The sequence below is a fragment of the Myotis nattereri genome (genome assembly GCF_964212035.1).
Source record: "Myotis nattereri genome assembly, chromosome: 18".
Taxonomy (NCBI): Eukaryota; Metazoa; Chordata; class Mammalia; order Chiroptera; family Vespertilionidae; genus Myotis; species Myotis nattereri.
Window position 1 is genome coordinate 21453349 of NC_138093.1, and position 14682 is coordinate 21468030.

The window sequence follows — 14682 nt, forward strand, 5'->3', positions numbered from 1 at the left end:
GCACATTCCCAGTAGGGTGTGTGCAGGAGGCAGCTGATCGATGTTTCTCTCTCACTGATGTTTCTAACTCTCTATTCCTCTCCCTTCTTCTTTGTAAAAAATCAATAAAATATATTTTAAAAAAAAAAGACTTTATGGGGGATAACACAAGGCCCCTGCCCTCAAGATGTTTATTACCTCACAGAGTTACACAAAGGACTGTATCACAATATGGAAAGTGCTGGATGTACTTGGGGAGCAGTGAGCCATTTGGGTTGGCTGAGCTCAGGCAATGAGTCAGGTAGCAATGGTGGTTTGGATCACATTTAGAAGGCCCCTTAAATCTCAGTAGAGCATGCATTTTACTTAGGAGGCAGCAGGGAGCTGTTTTTTGAGTTTGGATGTGATCTGTTTTAGGATACTTCACCTCCAGCAGAGTGTAGGATGAACTGGAGGTAGAAAGGCCTCCTAGGCAGGAGGACAGCTGAAACATTAATACATCATCTTGGTGAAAGCTAACCAGGGCTGAGGTGGGATGGTATCAGTGGGAATGGAAAGCAGGGGTTGGATTTATGCAAGCTAGGGTGGAGGAAAGCATGCAAAGGCAACTCCACATTTAAGCAAGTATGAGGTAGAAACCTCAGTTTCACAAACATAAAAAGGAAATTCAAGAAGGGAAGGGTGTTTGGGTAACAAAAAGGGGAGTTTACTTTCCTAAACTACAGGAAGCATATCGTAGTGGAGGTGTTCAACATTTACAAATTCCTGATTGGACCTCAGTACTGTGGATGAGGCTGGAGAGGCTATCCAAGTGAGAGTTGAAATTGTAAAAATGAAGAGATCACCCGGGAATTGTAGAGTGAGGCAGGAGAAAGACAGACAACAGAATATTGAGAAATATCTAAATTCTTCCCTTACAATGAACTGGACACGGTTAATGTTCTAGAACACAGGACACAGGGATGGACAAAACTAGGTTTACAGTGCATTGTGACATTCTTTTGCATTAATAAAGCTATTGTAATACTCATAACCTGCAAGTCTTTCCATAGGAACAACTGTAAACCTACTTCTCGCCACCCCTGTATAATCAGGAGGATGCTGGGTCATTGTGTCCAAGGGGAAAGGTAACAACATTGAAAGGGAGAGGCTGGTGAGCCAGGGTTTAAAAATTACATTACTGCTTGGGGGATTAGCTAGGTAGTCTAGAAGGGACTGGCTATAATAAAATGATTGTGTGTTTTCCCACAGATAAACAGAGGAGAAAATTGTACCCATGCCTGGTCTTCAGGCTGTGACAGCCAAGATTCCAAATCTTCATCTCTCCTTATTATTGGCAAGGTGTATTAGTATACTCCGTCTTTTAGAAATCTCAGATTATAACCAGCCTTTGCTTTTCAGACTATTACCTGAGGAATTTATTATTATCTTTTTCTCCTTCCCCGGTTTTTAGTTCCCACTTGTCCTGGGTCTTGGGGTTGAATTCTAAGGATAATAATTATGTAGATCCCCTCTGAGAGCTTAGTGTCTGAAGCTCCAGAGGGAGGAAAAAGGAGGAGGGGTTAGGGTAGGCAGAAATGAGACTTTAGCTCTATTGTCGTTCACACACACAAAAGCCTGTTTGCAAATGCAATGTAAATGAAGACTTTATTAGCCAAGGATTTATCTTCACAATAAGATCTGGGATTACACCAGGGACATACATGTATACATCCAAGTAGGATTAACTGCCTCCCAACAATGCAAATTGGTTTATCACTTTTGTTTTTCTTCAATATTTTTCATAAGTGATAATAATTTGCAAAAACCATTAAATATTTACTTTGGCTCTGAAGTGTTAGAATAACTCTGTCTTCCAAGAGGTGAAGGGGACTCTTAAGGCGTTTAGATCTAACAGTGAATTAAAAAATTAGGAGACAAGGGTTTTAATCTGTCTACTAACTAGCTATGCTTAGGTAGATTGCTAAATAGAATTCTATGCTCCAATTCTTTTTCATTGGCTAAATGGATATTTAAAAAATATTGGCTTTGTTTGTCTCATAGAATTGTTGTTCAGGTGATTAAAATATTTTCTCTTTAAATTATAAACATTAGGTAAATTCCAGACATACTATTACTTAGGCAACTAGATAACCACTGCAGCTCATCTGAGGTTAGGATGGGGAGGTGAAGCAGGGACCAGGATTTGGAGAATCTGGATGAAGAAAGTAGAATTACTGGGGGTTGGCAGAAGCTTTTCTTTTCTTTTTTTAAAGGAAAGGCACATTTTATTCTTTTAAAAAAATATTTATTTATTTATTTTTCCTTATTAAGGTATTACATGTGTCCTCACCCCCCTTTTCCCCCCTCCACCTCCCTGCTCATGCCCTCACCCCCCCTAGTGTCTGTGTCCATTGGTTATGCTTATATGCATGCATACAAGTCCTTTGGTTGATCTCTCCCCCTCCCCCAACCCTCCCCTGCCTTAGAAGCTAGGTGGTTTCTTTTCAGCTCAAAAATGGATAATGTCACTGAGAAAGCAAGCTTAAAAAAAAACAAAACAAAAAACAAACAAACAAAAACCCTGTTTCATACACCACTCCTAATGCTGCTTTAAGATAATTGCTTGGGTAAATAAATTCCTTATATATTAACTAATAAAGAGACACTCAAATTTGTACATCTGATGCCCATTGTTCACTTGCTCTCTGACTTCTGTTACCATGACTTCAACAGTATAAATAAAAATGCTCTGGCTCCCTGTAATCTCCTAGCTTCAACACATTCCCTTGTCCACTCAAGCACTGAAAAATACAACAGTTTAGACTTGGAAGTCTGACTGTGGAGTCAGATAAGAAATCAGGGTTCCAGATATTGAAAATGACTACTCCAAATATATCACCAAGCCACATATCAACCAGCTTAATGACAAAAGGTTCTTGAGGGAATAAAGTTGAAGTAACCATTCTCATTGAGATTTGTACGGGTGGTTGATTTGCCAGGTAACCTGGCTGTTCTTCAGTTTCCTCACCTGTTCAATGAGAGGCAGGATGAGTTAATTTCTAAGTTCGCTTTCTGCTTAGAAAGACTGTTATTCTAAATAAGAATTTGAATAAAATTACAAATGCCTCCTCAGAGCTCTTGATAAGTCCACCAACTAAGACAACAGAATGCCACAAAACCGGACCATGAAAATGTCCCCATTGTAGATCAGTCTCTGTACAAAGTAGAGAGAAATGGGGGAGGGGAGATACTAAATACCCTATTCCCCCTAAAGTGTAAAAAGAAAAAAAAAAGGAACATATCCTTGTGGAATTTCTGCTCCGTTTTAAGTAGCTATGTTCAAAAACACTGAAGACCTACTATGTGCAAGGCACTAAGTAGTTACTTTTCTATGTCTTACTGTGCCGGCAAGCTCTTAAACCAGAGCTAGTGAATACCGCCTTGGGTGGGCATAAAATTAAAGCCAAGGTCAAGGAGGACGGAGTCTACAAATAGACCAAAAATAAAACTCAAGTGACATCATCAGAGGAAAAAAAGCCAACATATTGCCCAAAGATCAAAGGCAGAAAGAAAAAAGGAGGGAAACATGTTTGGTTAATACTGGGCCTTTGGGCAGTCCATGTGCTTGCGAGGCCCGTCCATCCATCCACACCACACTTCTTAACCCTGCTATTCCCCACCGATGACAAGTCCAGCCTCGGCGCGGACAGGGCGCCGAGCGCGGATCCCACAGCCCGGACCCCGCTGCCAAGTCTCCTCTCTGGGACAGAGGGAGTTTCCCCCCAGGGCGACTGTAAGATAAAAACAACCTCTCCAATCCTTCGTCCAATAAGAAATACTCGTTCAAATAAGTACGTACATACATGCAAGGAAAAGGGTGGGGACATGGGAAAGGGAAGCTCTTTTTCTTTCTTTTTAAATTTCCCGCACCCCCTTTCCTCTCCGCCTCCCCACGCCGCCTCCACCTTCAGCTTCAGCTGCAGCTGGAGAGACTGGGACCTCGCACTGCTGGGCGGTTGCAAAGAAAGTAATTGGAAAGGAGGCGGGACGGGCTAGATGAATAACTCGGTGTTCGACTTGTCCTGCCTCGGGCGGCAGTTCCTCCTCCGCTTCGTTACCGACTGCACACGCGGCCGGCGCTCGGCGCTCGATTGCTCCGGCCTATCACCCTGGGATGCCGCCTGCCGCCGCCACCGCCACCGCCACCGCCACCGCCGCGGCTGCCGGGCTTGTGGGATCTGCGGCGGAGCCGGAGCCGGAGCCGCGACGGCAGCGGTGGCTTGAGAGTTAGGGGGGCGGGCCGGCTCGTTCCAGGGGTGGGGGCTGAGGGCAGGAGGGCGAGAACCCGGGGCCATCGGCTCCCCTCAGGCTGAGGGAGCGGACCCTCGGAGCCCCTGAGGCGGCGGGAGCCGGTCGGAGGGGGCGGCCCCTGGCGGCGACGCCCCCAGCCCAGCCCTGCCGGCCGCGCTCCATCCCCAGTCCGAGCCCCGCTCCGGCCGCGGGAGACGCCGGCCGGGGTTTAAAGGGAGGCGGCTCTGAGGGGGCTGGTGGGCGAGCCGCCCCTCCCGGGTCCTTCCTCGTCTCCTCCCGGGAGGGACCCGCACCTGAGCCCGGACCGCCCCGCGGCCGGGGCCCCGCTGGACCCGCCTCCCGGCCGGGGCCCCGCGCGCCGGCTGCAGGTGGGCTGCAGCGCCCGAGCCGCGGGCAGGGGGCGGCGGGGAAGGAGGTGAGCCGCGTCCGCCGGCGGCGCCGGGTCCCTGCCCCGCCGCGCGCTCCTCCCCTCCCCGCAGGCAGGGCGCGGAGCCTTGCGCCCGCCCCCCGGCGCGTCCCCCCCGGGCACCATGGAGCTCTCCCCGGCGTCCGGAGGAGCGGAGGCGCTGTCCTGGCCGGAGATGTTCTCGGGACTGGAGTCCGACTCGCCGCTGCCGCCGGAGGACCTGGACGCGGCCGTCCCCGTCGGCGGGGCCGTGGCGGGTGGCATGTTGGACCGGATCCTCCTGGAGTCGGTGTGCCAGCAGCAGGGCTGGGTCCGCGTGTACGGTAAGGACCGCGCCGGGCCGTCCGAGAGGCCGGTGTTTCTCCCCTTTGGCGAGGCGGGCATTCCTTGTCCCGCTCGTGCCAGCCCCGCGCTCAGCGCCCCCCCCCCCCCCCCTTCTGGGTCCGGTTCCCACGTCCCTTTTGGTCCCGGGGTCCCCCGCCTTTGGGACCAGTGCCTCCGGGCGAGCCTCTGGGCAGAGCGCTGTCTCACTCAGTGTGGTCTCCGGACCCTTCAGGCTCCGGCCGTGAGTTGAAGGGAGAGCTGGGCTCTGCAGACCTCATTCTTAGGCGATGACTTGGGGGGAACTGTCAGCCGATCCTCGAGAAGGTCTGATGGAACACACCATGCGATCCAGTGAAGGGGGGGGGGGTAGGGGGGGCCTTTTCTTTCTCTGGATCCAGGCGAGGCTGGAAACCAGGATAGGAAGAAGCTCGGCGCACGTGTGTGTTGGGTGGGAAAAGGCTCTTCTGTCACCTCTTTCTGAACCTCACTCTCCAAAGACACCCAACCGCCCAGACCCGCTGGCGTGGACGGTTGCAGACCGCACCGCTGTGTCTGGTTCCCTCTGCAAAGGGACGGGGCTGCTGCTACTCAGCAAGTTAAAAGCGATGAGCACACACGCGAAAACTTTCCCTTTCTGCGTTCCCCGGGTAACCACCGCTTTCATGAAAAGGGGCTGATGAGGTCCTGTGAGGGTGAGCCCTGTGGCCTCATGGAAACCGTGCTGCTTTTGAAAACTCCCAGCCCAAGGGTGTATCGCCCGGCATTGGAGGACCGAGCAAGTGGCTCTCCAAAATATTGGCAGGTCGGGATGTTTTATCGCCTCGCTGGCATGGACACGAAAGACTTTAGTCCTGGGGCTGACCTGAGTCTAAGACAGCAACCTTGAGGCCCCCGCGGGCACACACAGCGTGAGGGTGTTACCCTGTGGTTACGTGCATCTGAGCCTGTGGCGGTCAAGTACGTCCTTACCTTTCCTCTCTTCATCCTTCTGAACAAGGCATGTGTTTTCTGTCCAGGAGAGACCAAGACTTAGAAGTTGTCTCTCTGGATAGGTCAGCTGATTTCAAGACGTCAAGCCTGTCCCTGGGAGAAAGCTCACAGGACGAGGAGGGCAGAGATTGGAGTTTTTTGTCTCAGTTCTGCTCCTAAATGTCTTCCGTGACTTGGGGCAGATCCGGTCACTTTTTCGACCTCTGATTCCTCATCTGTGAAATGAGCGGAGGGGATTAGATAATCTCTTAATGGCTCTTTCAGTTCTGAAAAGTCCAGCCGTTCCTATAACCAGTTCTTAAGGATGTATGTATGTACCACTTGGTATTGGGCTTGATTGTATGTGTTTCGTGATGCTATTCTAATTAACGGGAAGAATTACAGACAACAAGTGGGAGGTGATGCAAGGGCACCCCGTTCATTCTCAGCCGATTAAAAACGTTAGGGCCTGATTTTCCATCCACCTGTTAATCCCACTTAGCCGATAGTTTATAGAAAGGTTGGTGAGAATCTGAACATGAGCCTGAATTAGAGTTTATATTGAGGTTTTCCCAGGCTAGTCTTTTTCTATCCTTACGCACTTCTTTGGCATATTGTTTTTATATGAAGTTACAGATAAGATAGGGCCATGTTACTGTAAGAATAATAATTCAGTATTTCAGTGTCCAAAACTATCCTCTCTGGGTTTTCTAGACCTAGGTTAACTAACATTCTTTGCATGTAACCCATAAAAATATGTGTTAGTTTTTGTAGTCCTTTCCTAGGGCTAGATTTGTGAGAGGGGTGTGTGTGTATATTCTTAAATATGTGTGTGCATATACACATACATATGTGGTCTCTGTCTCATACAGTGTTCATTTCAGTGTCAAGTTGCAGACTTTCCACTGCCTTGAAACTTTTTTGTCTTCCCTGTCAATTAACCAGAAGTTGTTTTTATTTATTGTCTAGAACTGCTACTTTCCTTCCTCTAAACTAAAGCAACTCATCCTGGATACTGCTTTGTTGTCTTTAGTTTGAGGTAAATATTCCAAAACTATCTGAATGACAGTTGGCTTTTTATGTTCTTAGGTAGTTTTTAAGTTGCCTATTGCATCACTCTTTGAAAAGCTTTGAAGGAAAATAATAGAATGTAGAAAATCAATTTGAAAAACACTAGTTCATTTTGGTGTTCTTATTTATTTGTTTGTTTTGGGCGTTCAAAATCCTGATTGCTTTGGAACATCTGGATTCTTCTACACAATTTAAAGAGACTTTGATGAGTGTGAGTCTAATGTTTTTTAAAGAAATCTTGAGTATAAAACTGGGAGTTGAGAACTTGGTTTTTTGTTCTGCCTTTGCCACAAATTGGTTGTCTAACTTTGGGCAAGTAATTTTAACTCTGTGGGTCTAAGTTTCTATGTAAAATGTGGAATCTGGAGTAATTGGTATCTGTGGTCCATTTTAGCTTTAGAGTTGTCTGATTCTATGGCCTGCCCTATTATTTTACCTACAGCTAGGCCTGCCAATTTCAGCCCGACTCTTGGGGTTAGGCATCAGGCAAGCCCTGAATGCATTTAAATCATGATTGTCAGAGGATCCTGGGGAGCACTTTTATCAAGAGGTCAGTGAACTGAGTTTTAAAAGAAGGAATGTTGAGGGCAGATGTATATTTGTTTGGAATGTTTTCATAAGATAGGAAGGTGGGGATGGGGATCTTGCTCAAGTCTAGCTCATTCAGTTGAGATCTAACCTGAAATAGCCATGTGTATTTTACTTAGAATAGGGTGCAAAAAGGAGCTGTTTTAAGTGCTGCTGGCTTCTGGCTATGGTTCACATGCTCTGCAGAACACGAATCTTTGTAACCAATAAGCAAACAAACAGCAATGACAAAAGTACCCCCACCCCAAAGAGGATCTTAACAGAAACTTTTAGAAACGATATTTTATAGTTTACCTCACAGAATTGAAAGACTAGGCACTGTTTTGAGCTTGCTATTGCCAAAGTTGATATAGATTATCTATATAGATATAGATAATCTATATATATAATCTCCAGAGTTTTGTGTAGTGCATTGTCATGATTGGAAAACTTTTTTTGGAATATGTTCAGAGCTTTATAATAGGTGGATCTACATTAAAACACAAATGCACATCTTTGAGACTTAGCTAAGAGAAAAATTTAAGCTGTTTTAGTCTTCATTTTGTTTTAGTTATAAAATGTTTCATTTGTTGTATTTCAGTATTACAATCAGTTGTGCCCATGCCCTGTCAGGGCAATGAAATTTTTGACACCAGGGAATCTGTCTTGTTTATCTTTGCATTCCTATCTTGCCACCCCCTTTATTGTCACTGTGTCTCGAAGATTGGTACCTTGCTCAGGGTAAGTCAGTGTTTGTTGAATGTTGATCCATCTGTCCTTTGACCATCCAGATCTTAACCTGACTGATTGTATGGGTGGTAGAGTAGCTTAAACAAAGGCATGCCACAAACAGCTAAATATGGATGCAGAATCCAAGAGCATCAAATGCAGAACATTTTTCAGATATTTATAGCCTCAAAGCAGAGTCAATTGGCTGAAAAAGCTCAGCAGGCTAGCAAAAGGAAACGGGAGCGGCAAAGGCAGCCTCTCTGTGCTTTCTGGTAAACAATGAGAACATTAAAGTCAACTACTTTACCATGAATGGATAGCGAGTGTAGGACACCCTTTGGGAGAAATTGAAATACAGTCTCTAGCAACAGTGCCCGTCTTGGAGCGCGGCACCCATCAGTAAGACCGGTCTGCAAGTGTATGCACAGAAGTATTCTTGGAACTATAGTTATCACAATAAAGCAATCACCAAGAAATCATACAGTTTTTAATTTTAATAATATCAGTAGGACTTATCTAAAATATTCAGTTAATAAAATATATAATATCAACATTATTGGTTACTATGAAGCTAGTATACAGCTCATTGTTTATTATTAAAATTTCTAAAGGCTGGGACTATTTCAGCAAGCAGAAGAAAAAGGGAATTAATTATATTGCATTAAATACCATGTAATTCTAGAAGTATGACAGTGGGAATTTGGTAAGAAGGTCTCATGAACTGGATATGAGTTGATGGGGGCAGACGTTTTACCTGGTGTAGTAAATAATATTGCTTATGCTTCACAAATTCAGACAAAGGATGAGATATGCTTTATTGCACTTTTAGAAACTCTTCCTTTATATTTACTTAAAATGTTGCAAGCAGTAACAAGTCCAGGAAGTTGTTTCATTTTGGTCCAGTATGAATCAGATGTGACTAACTGGCCTTATACAAAAACGTTCTTAACACAACTAACTGAATATTCTTAGCAAATCATTCACTCTTCAGTGCCTTAAATACGAACCCTACCATTTCTGTTTTGCTTTAATATGTAAATAAATATTATTCAAGCAAGACTAAAAGTTTTGTGTGCTCTAGCTAGTTGCTTGCTAGAAGAGAATCAGTGAATGTGTATCCAGTACATCCCCAAATATGTTCATGTTATTTAAGTGTTTTAATTTCCTCAAATACTGTTAAATGAATTTTTATAGATGAGCATTAATACTAGTACTTTAAAGATTCTTAGGATCTTAAGCTTGAGTTCAGTACTGAGGATGTGGCATTGTCTGTGAATGTTGACAGTTTCCCATGATCTTCAATACATTTTGTACACATTGGGAGTAATCAGTTCTTTACTGAAATAGGAGAACTTTCAAGGCTCTTTGGCACAGTGGATAGAGCGTCGGCAGGTGGACTGTAGGATTCTGGGTTCAATTTTGGTCAAGGGCACATACCTTGGTTGCAGGCTCCTCCTGGCCTGGGCCCCATGCAGGAGGCAACCAGTAGGTATGTTTCTCTCACATTGATGTTTCTCTCTGTCCTTCCCTCTCTCTCCCACTCTCTCTAAAAATCAATGGAAAAATATCCTTGGGTGAGGATTAAAAAACATAATGAAATAAAATGGTTAAAAAAAAAAGAATGCCTAAGGATATACTAGTATTGTTTTAAATTACATTGATTTCAATGAACCCTTTATTCCTTTGAAAGATAATTTATAGATCTCATTTAAATCATGTTTTCTATTAATGTTTACAGATGAAGGACAGTTTCTTTATAAACTCTTAGTATTTTTCTATCCTCTGTCATGTTGGTTTATTGATATTTCATTTTCAAAGAGTAAAAATATTTTCAAAGAATGAAACTATTCATCCACAGTCCTTTTCCAAAACCATTTGGACTAGAGTGTTTCAGAATTCAAAATTTTTTTATTTTAGAAAATATTGTATATATTCAGTGACATTAACCCCGTAGCTGGGTCTTGAGCAACATTCAGGAATCGGTTGTGTTAAATATTTCTGCAGTTAAATAAATGAATATTCACACTAAGTGTGGTATAAGACTATAAATAATGTCAGCGCAGGTCAGATTTTACTGCTAAAGAGGTTATTGAAAAAAGGTTTTCCGAGCTTTTTGGATTTAGGAATTGCAGGTATGGAATTGAGGTTCTGTACAAATTTTCTGACATAAATAATATGAAGTTCTAGAAAGCCCCTATTTGAGAATAGTTTGTTTATAAGGATTTCCTTTATCTTTTTCAGATGATAAAATTCAGTGCATACACTTTAAAAAATGATGTGGAGTTGTGTCCTATTATGTTGAATGAACAATAATTTTCTCTGATTTGCTAAGGAAAAGAAAAGGGATTCACATGACAGAAAGTAGGTTTTACTGAGGTTACTAAGGAAATAAATGATGGTAAGACAGTGGTTTCTAATGCTTTGTTTCATTAGAAAGAAGGATGAGGTAAGTTGAAGCAGAGTTTATGTAATTGTTCTTTGCAGGTTGCTCTCTTCAGTAACACAACGTGATTTGATCACCTTTTAAGTAGGTGAACCACAAAAAAAGCATTCAACTAATGACTGAGTTAATCCAGAAAAAATTTAGCTGGCTGCTCCTTTGTCCCTCCCTATTAGAATAACTTTTAAGTAACCAGAGAGGTGTTTGGTCTTGTTAACCAGAAGGAGGAGTTTAAAGTGTGCTGAAATTGCTTCACCTGGTCTTGGCAGAGGGATAATTGTTCTCTGATGTTTGTAACAACACCTTTCTTCCCAAAGGCTATCAAGTGCTTCTTAAAACCTGTAGGTAGAGTATCCTTTACAGATTTAATGTAGCTTATTTTCTGGTGAGAAAGCTTCCATCAAGATGTACATGATACAAAACTAGTAGGAAAAGTAGAAAGATGTCTTGAGTCTCACTCAGTACAGTGGTGTTAGTGGGTTTACTGTATGGTAAAAAGAAAAAGAAATAAAAATGGAGCCTTTGAAGGCATGACAAAAGTTCATTTGCTGGATGGTCATACAGGAGTTATCATCTTCCTTGTCTCAACAGCAGAGTTCAGATGTTAGGAGTTACCTTCCTTTTCCAAGTGTTGGTTACATTAACTGGTTGTTTGCATCTACTTTACTTATAAGGATCCAATTTAGATCCTGATTACATTCTTATTTCTCCATAAATTGTCTTCAATATTGCTCAGATTCTATTCACAGGGTCTCATTTTCAGTAGGCTTTCTGAGAGTACTCCCTGTCCAACTCCGGAGTGTAAGAGACACCAGTTGGGAGAGTGAAAATTTAGAGAGGAAAATATTTAACATAAGGCAAGGAAACAAAATTCAGAAGTATAGTGTGAAAAGTTAAAAAAGAAACTTTAAAGTTGATAGTCCCAAATACTTTTCAAAACAATCCTTTAAGTTTCCTCATTAAGGAAACTGGCTCAGGAAGTTTAGTTTATTCCCAAAATTGGAGACAAATTCCACAGTTTGTCAGGATTAGAACTCAACCTCAGATTCCTCAGCCGCCTGTAGATCTTACTGCTTTCCCTTAGGGAGATGGCCTTTCAAAGTTGGAGGTCAGGAACACTGCACACTGAGAAATAGCAGATTGTTAGTTTCACAGTCTTTAAGGGAAATGCTGGAAATGCCATTACCTAGATAACAGAAAACAAAAATGGACAAAACATCCAGAAAGTAGCAGGATGAGAATAACCCCAGAGTGATCCTTAAGAGGTAGGCTAGAGGACAGATAATATATTTTAATCTTTGCTTTCCTAAGTTCCTTATCCATAAATTCTGTATTCTGCTATTGGAAGTGATATTTTAAGGGAATTTGAATGTTTCATTTATGATGCTTAAAACCCTGAATAATACCTAATAACTTCCTACCTTCCATTTTAATTTCTAACCTCTCTGATTCATATAATTAAAAAATTAATACATTTTTCTAATTATGAATATAATTCATGAATATAATTTGAATTACAGGAAAATCCAAAGAAAATTAAAATCACCTGTAATTCCATCACTCAGAGATAGATATTCTCTTAATATTTTATTGTATTTTATTCCAGTCTTTTCTGTGTGCAGAAGTACTTTTTTGGTACATATTTGATATGCTGTATGTATTTTACCTTCCTGCTTTTGTTCTAACAGTGTATTTTCTTGGATTTTGAACATGTTAAAATTTTTTCAAATGTTTTTATTTTTAAATTTAATTAGAAAAAATAGGCTATACATACATTTCCCCCCCCCAAAGATATAAAGGGTATCCATGAGGTCTCTCTCCCCTCCTCCCTCACTCCTCACTTGCCATCTGGCAGGCAATCATTGTCCCTTCTACACAATCAATAAATATTTGAAATTCCTGCATATTCTTCCATACCTATTTCATGCACATGGAAGCAGGTAAATAGCTACGTAAAAACTCTGCCAAGAGTGGGGTCTAAGAAATTTAGTTTAAAACATACTATGTTTTTTTTGTGAGGTTAATGAAATGACAGGAGTAGGCCTGCAGAAGAGGTTGGCTAGGTATTCTGGGAGCTTGGAGCCAGTTGTTGTTAATTGCTTTATATCTGAATTAATACTGTCATGATTTTTACTGTGCATTTGCTTTTTTCCTTTTTTACACAAATGATAACCCATTACAGGAAATTATCTGCATTTTGTGTTAATTTCTCTTTCACAGCCCCCCTCCACACACACTTCTTAATAATTGGATATATTTTTCCTGTCAGTTTGTAAAGCAGTTCCTTATTCTTCTTATGGCTGCATAATGCATGGATGAATAGTAATTTATTTAATCAGTCCCCAAGTTTTCTGGTACAAGTGAATAATCTTGAATATAAGTCATTTTGCTTGAGTGTGAGTTTATTAGAAAAATTCATAAAATTTCTACGTCAAAGATGTGCATATTTGTAATTTTGAAAGGTATTCCCAAATTGCTTTCTCTTTTTGTACCTATTTACATTTCATCAGCAGTTTGTGAGAGTACCTACTTTCCTACACATAGGAAATTAGCAAGAGTTTTTGAATCTGACAATCTAAAAGGTAAAAAATGGTGTTAATTTAATTTTATAGTTCTTACAGTAAGCGTGATTGAATATCTCAGAGAGCCATTTAAATATATCCTTTTCTGTGAACTGTGCATATTTTCCCCCCTTGTTTGTTAAATCAAGCTTTAATGATAAAATGGAATTCAGAATATCTTACTAGGAACAGCAGCAGGCCCAGCCAATCATGACAGCAAAATGTGGCAGTTTCCTACTATCTGTAGGAAGCTGCTGCTTATCAATTAATAATTAAATGTAAGGACTTGTAAAAGAAGTGCAAAGAATCAAGGCATTTTAGCCCCAAGATTGATATTCTTACGAATTTACTGTATAACCTGTAATACTCATGGCATCAAGTAGAGAACAACCTAAAAGACAATTAAATGAAGGGACCAGCTTTATCAACAATGCCAATCCCACTGCCAAGAACATTAAGATAGTTTCCAATTAACTTTCTGGATGCTCAGCTTTATAAGATTTTGGAATTTTTCTCCATAATCATGTGCACAGTTGAACGTCTAGCTGACCTGGCTGCTGCTCTCTCTGTCCCAACTCCAAACACAACATGACTTGAAAGGTCTATATATCTGTTGCGTCACACAACAAGCCAAACATTTCTTATAACTTTGATAATGATTTAAAGCAGCTCATAATTAAATATGAGCATTTTGTACAAGGACAGTTACACTTTACAAAAAACAAAATCATACAACAAAAATTGCTGGAGTCTGATTTACATCATGAATTATGGTTTAAAATCACATTTACATAAGTCTCAAATTTACAAAAAAAAATCAGTTCTGGGCTAGCTGTTGTACTGCTGAAGTTCTCTGGTATAATCTCTAACTCATGTCATATGCCCTTCTTTAAAGTTGAGGATGAATGTTAGGAGGTTCAGTGACGTTGAGCTGTACTCTCCCTTTGGAGGTGAAGGTAAACTCCATGGCTAGATGAGCAGTTTTACCACATATCATCAGTTGATGTAGAGTCAGTGTCATCATTTTTGTAAGGATTCAGTCTGTTGTAAACAGCTTCAAATATATTCCGCTTTTTTTTTTTTTTTTGCCCATTTTTAAAAGGTTGTTGGATCTTTTTCTTAGTAATTTGTAGGAACTCTTAGTATATTAAATAAAGAACCCTTTATCTGTGATGAGTTGTCAGTATTTTTTTGTGTTTTTTTCCTCTTTATGAGGAAATTTTATGCAGTTGAATGTATGTCTTTTTATTTTATTTTCTTATGGCCTTTGGTTTTATGTCATAGTTAGAATGGACTTTCCTATTCTGAGGCTGAAAATTATTCTCCTGTGGTTTGTCTAGTCC

The 14682-nt window shown here is 41.6% G+C and overlaps 1 protein-coding gene across 2 annotated transcripts in view; it reads left to right on the forward strand.

The window, feature by feature from the left end:
• Positions 1-4663: 4663 nt before the first annotated feature.
• RASAL2 (RAS protein activator like 2) overlaps positions 4664-14682 on the forward strand; it is a 248978-nt gene continuing 238959 nt past the window's right edge. For both annotated transcript variants that reach the window (XM_081112119.1, XM_081112120.1), the window contains exon 1: positions 4664-5001. In XM_081112119.1, the coding sequence (XP_080968245.1) occupies positions 4803-5001 (199 nt within the window). In that variant the 5' untranslated portion in view covers positions 4664-4802. The remainder of the gene's footprint in view (positions 5002-14682) is intronic.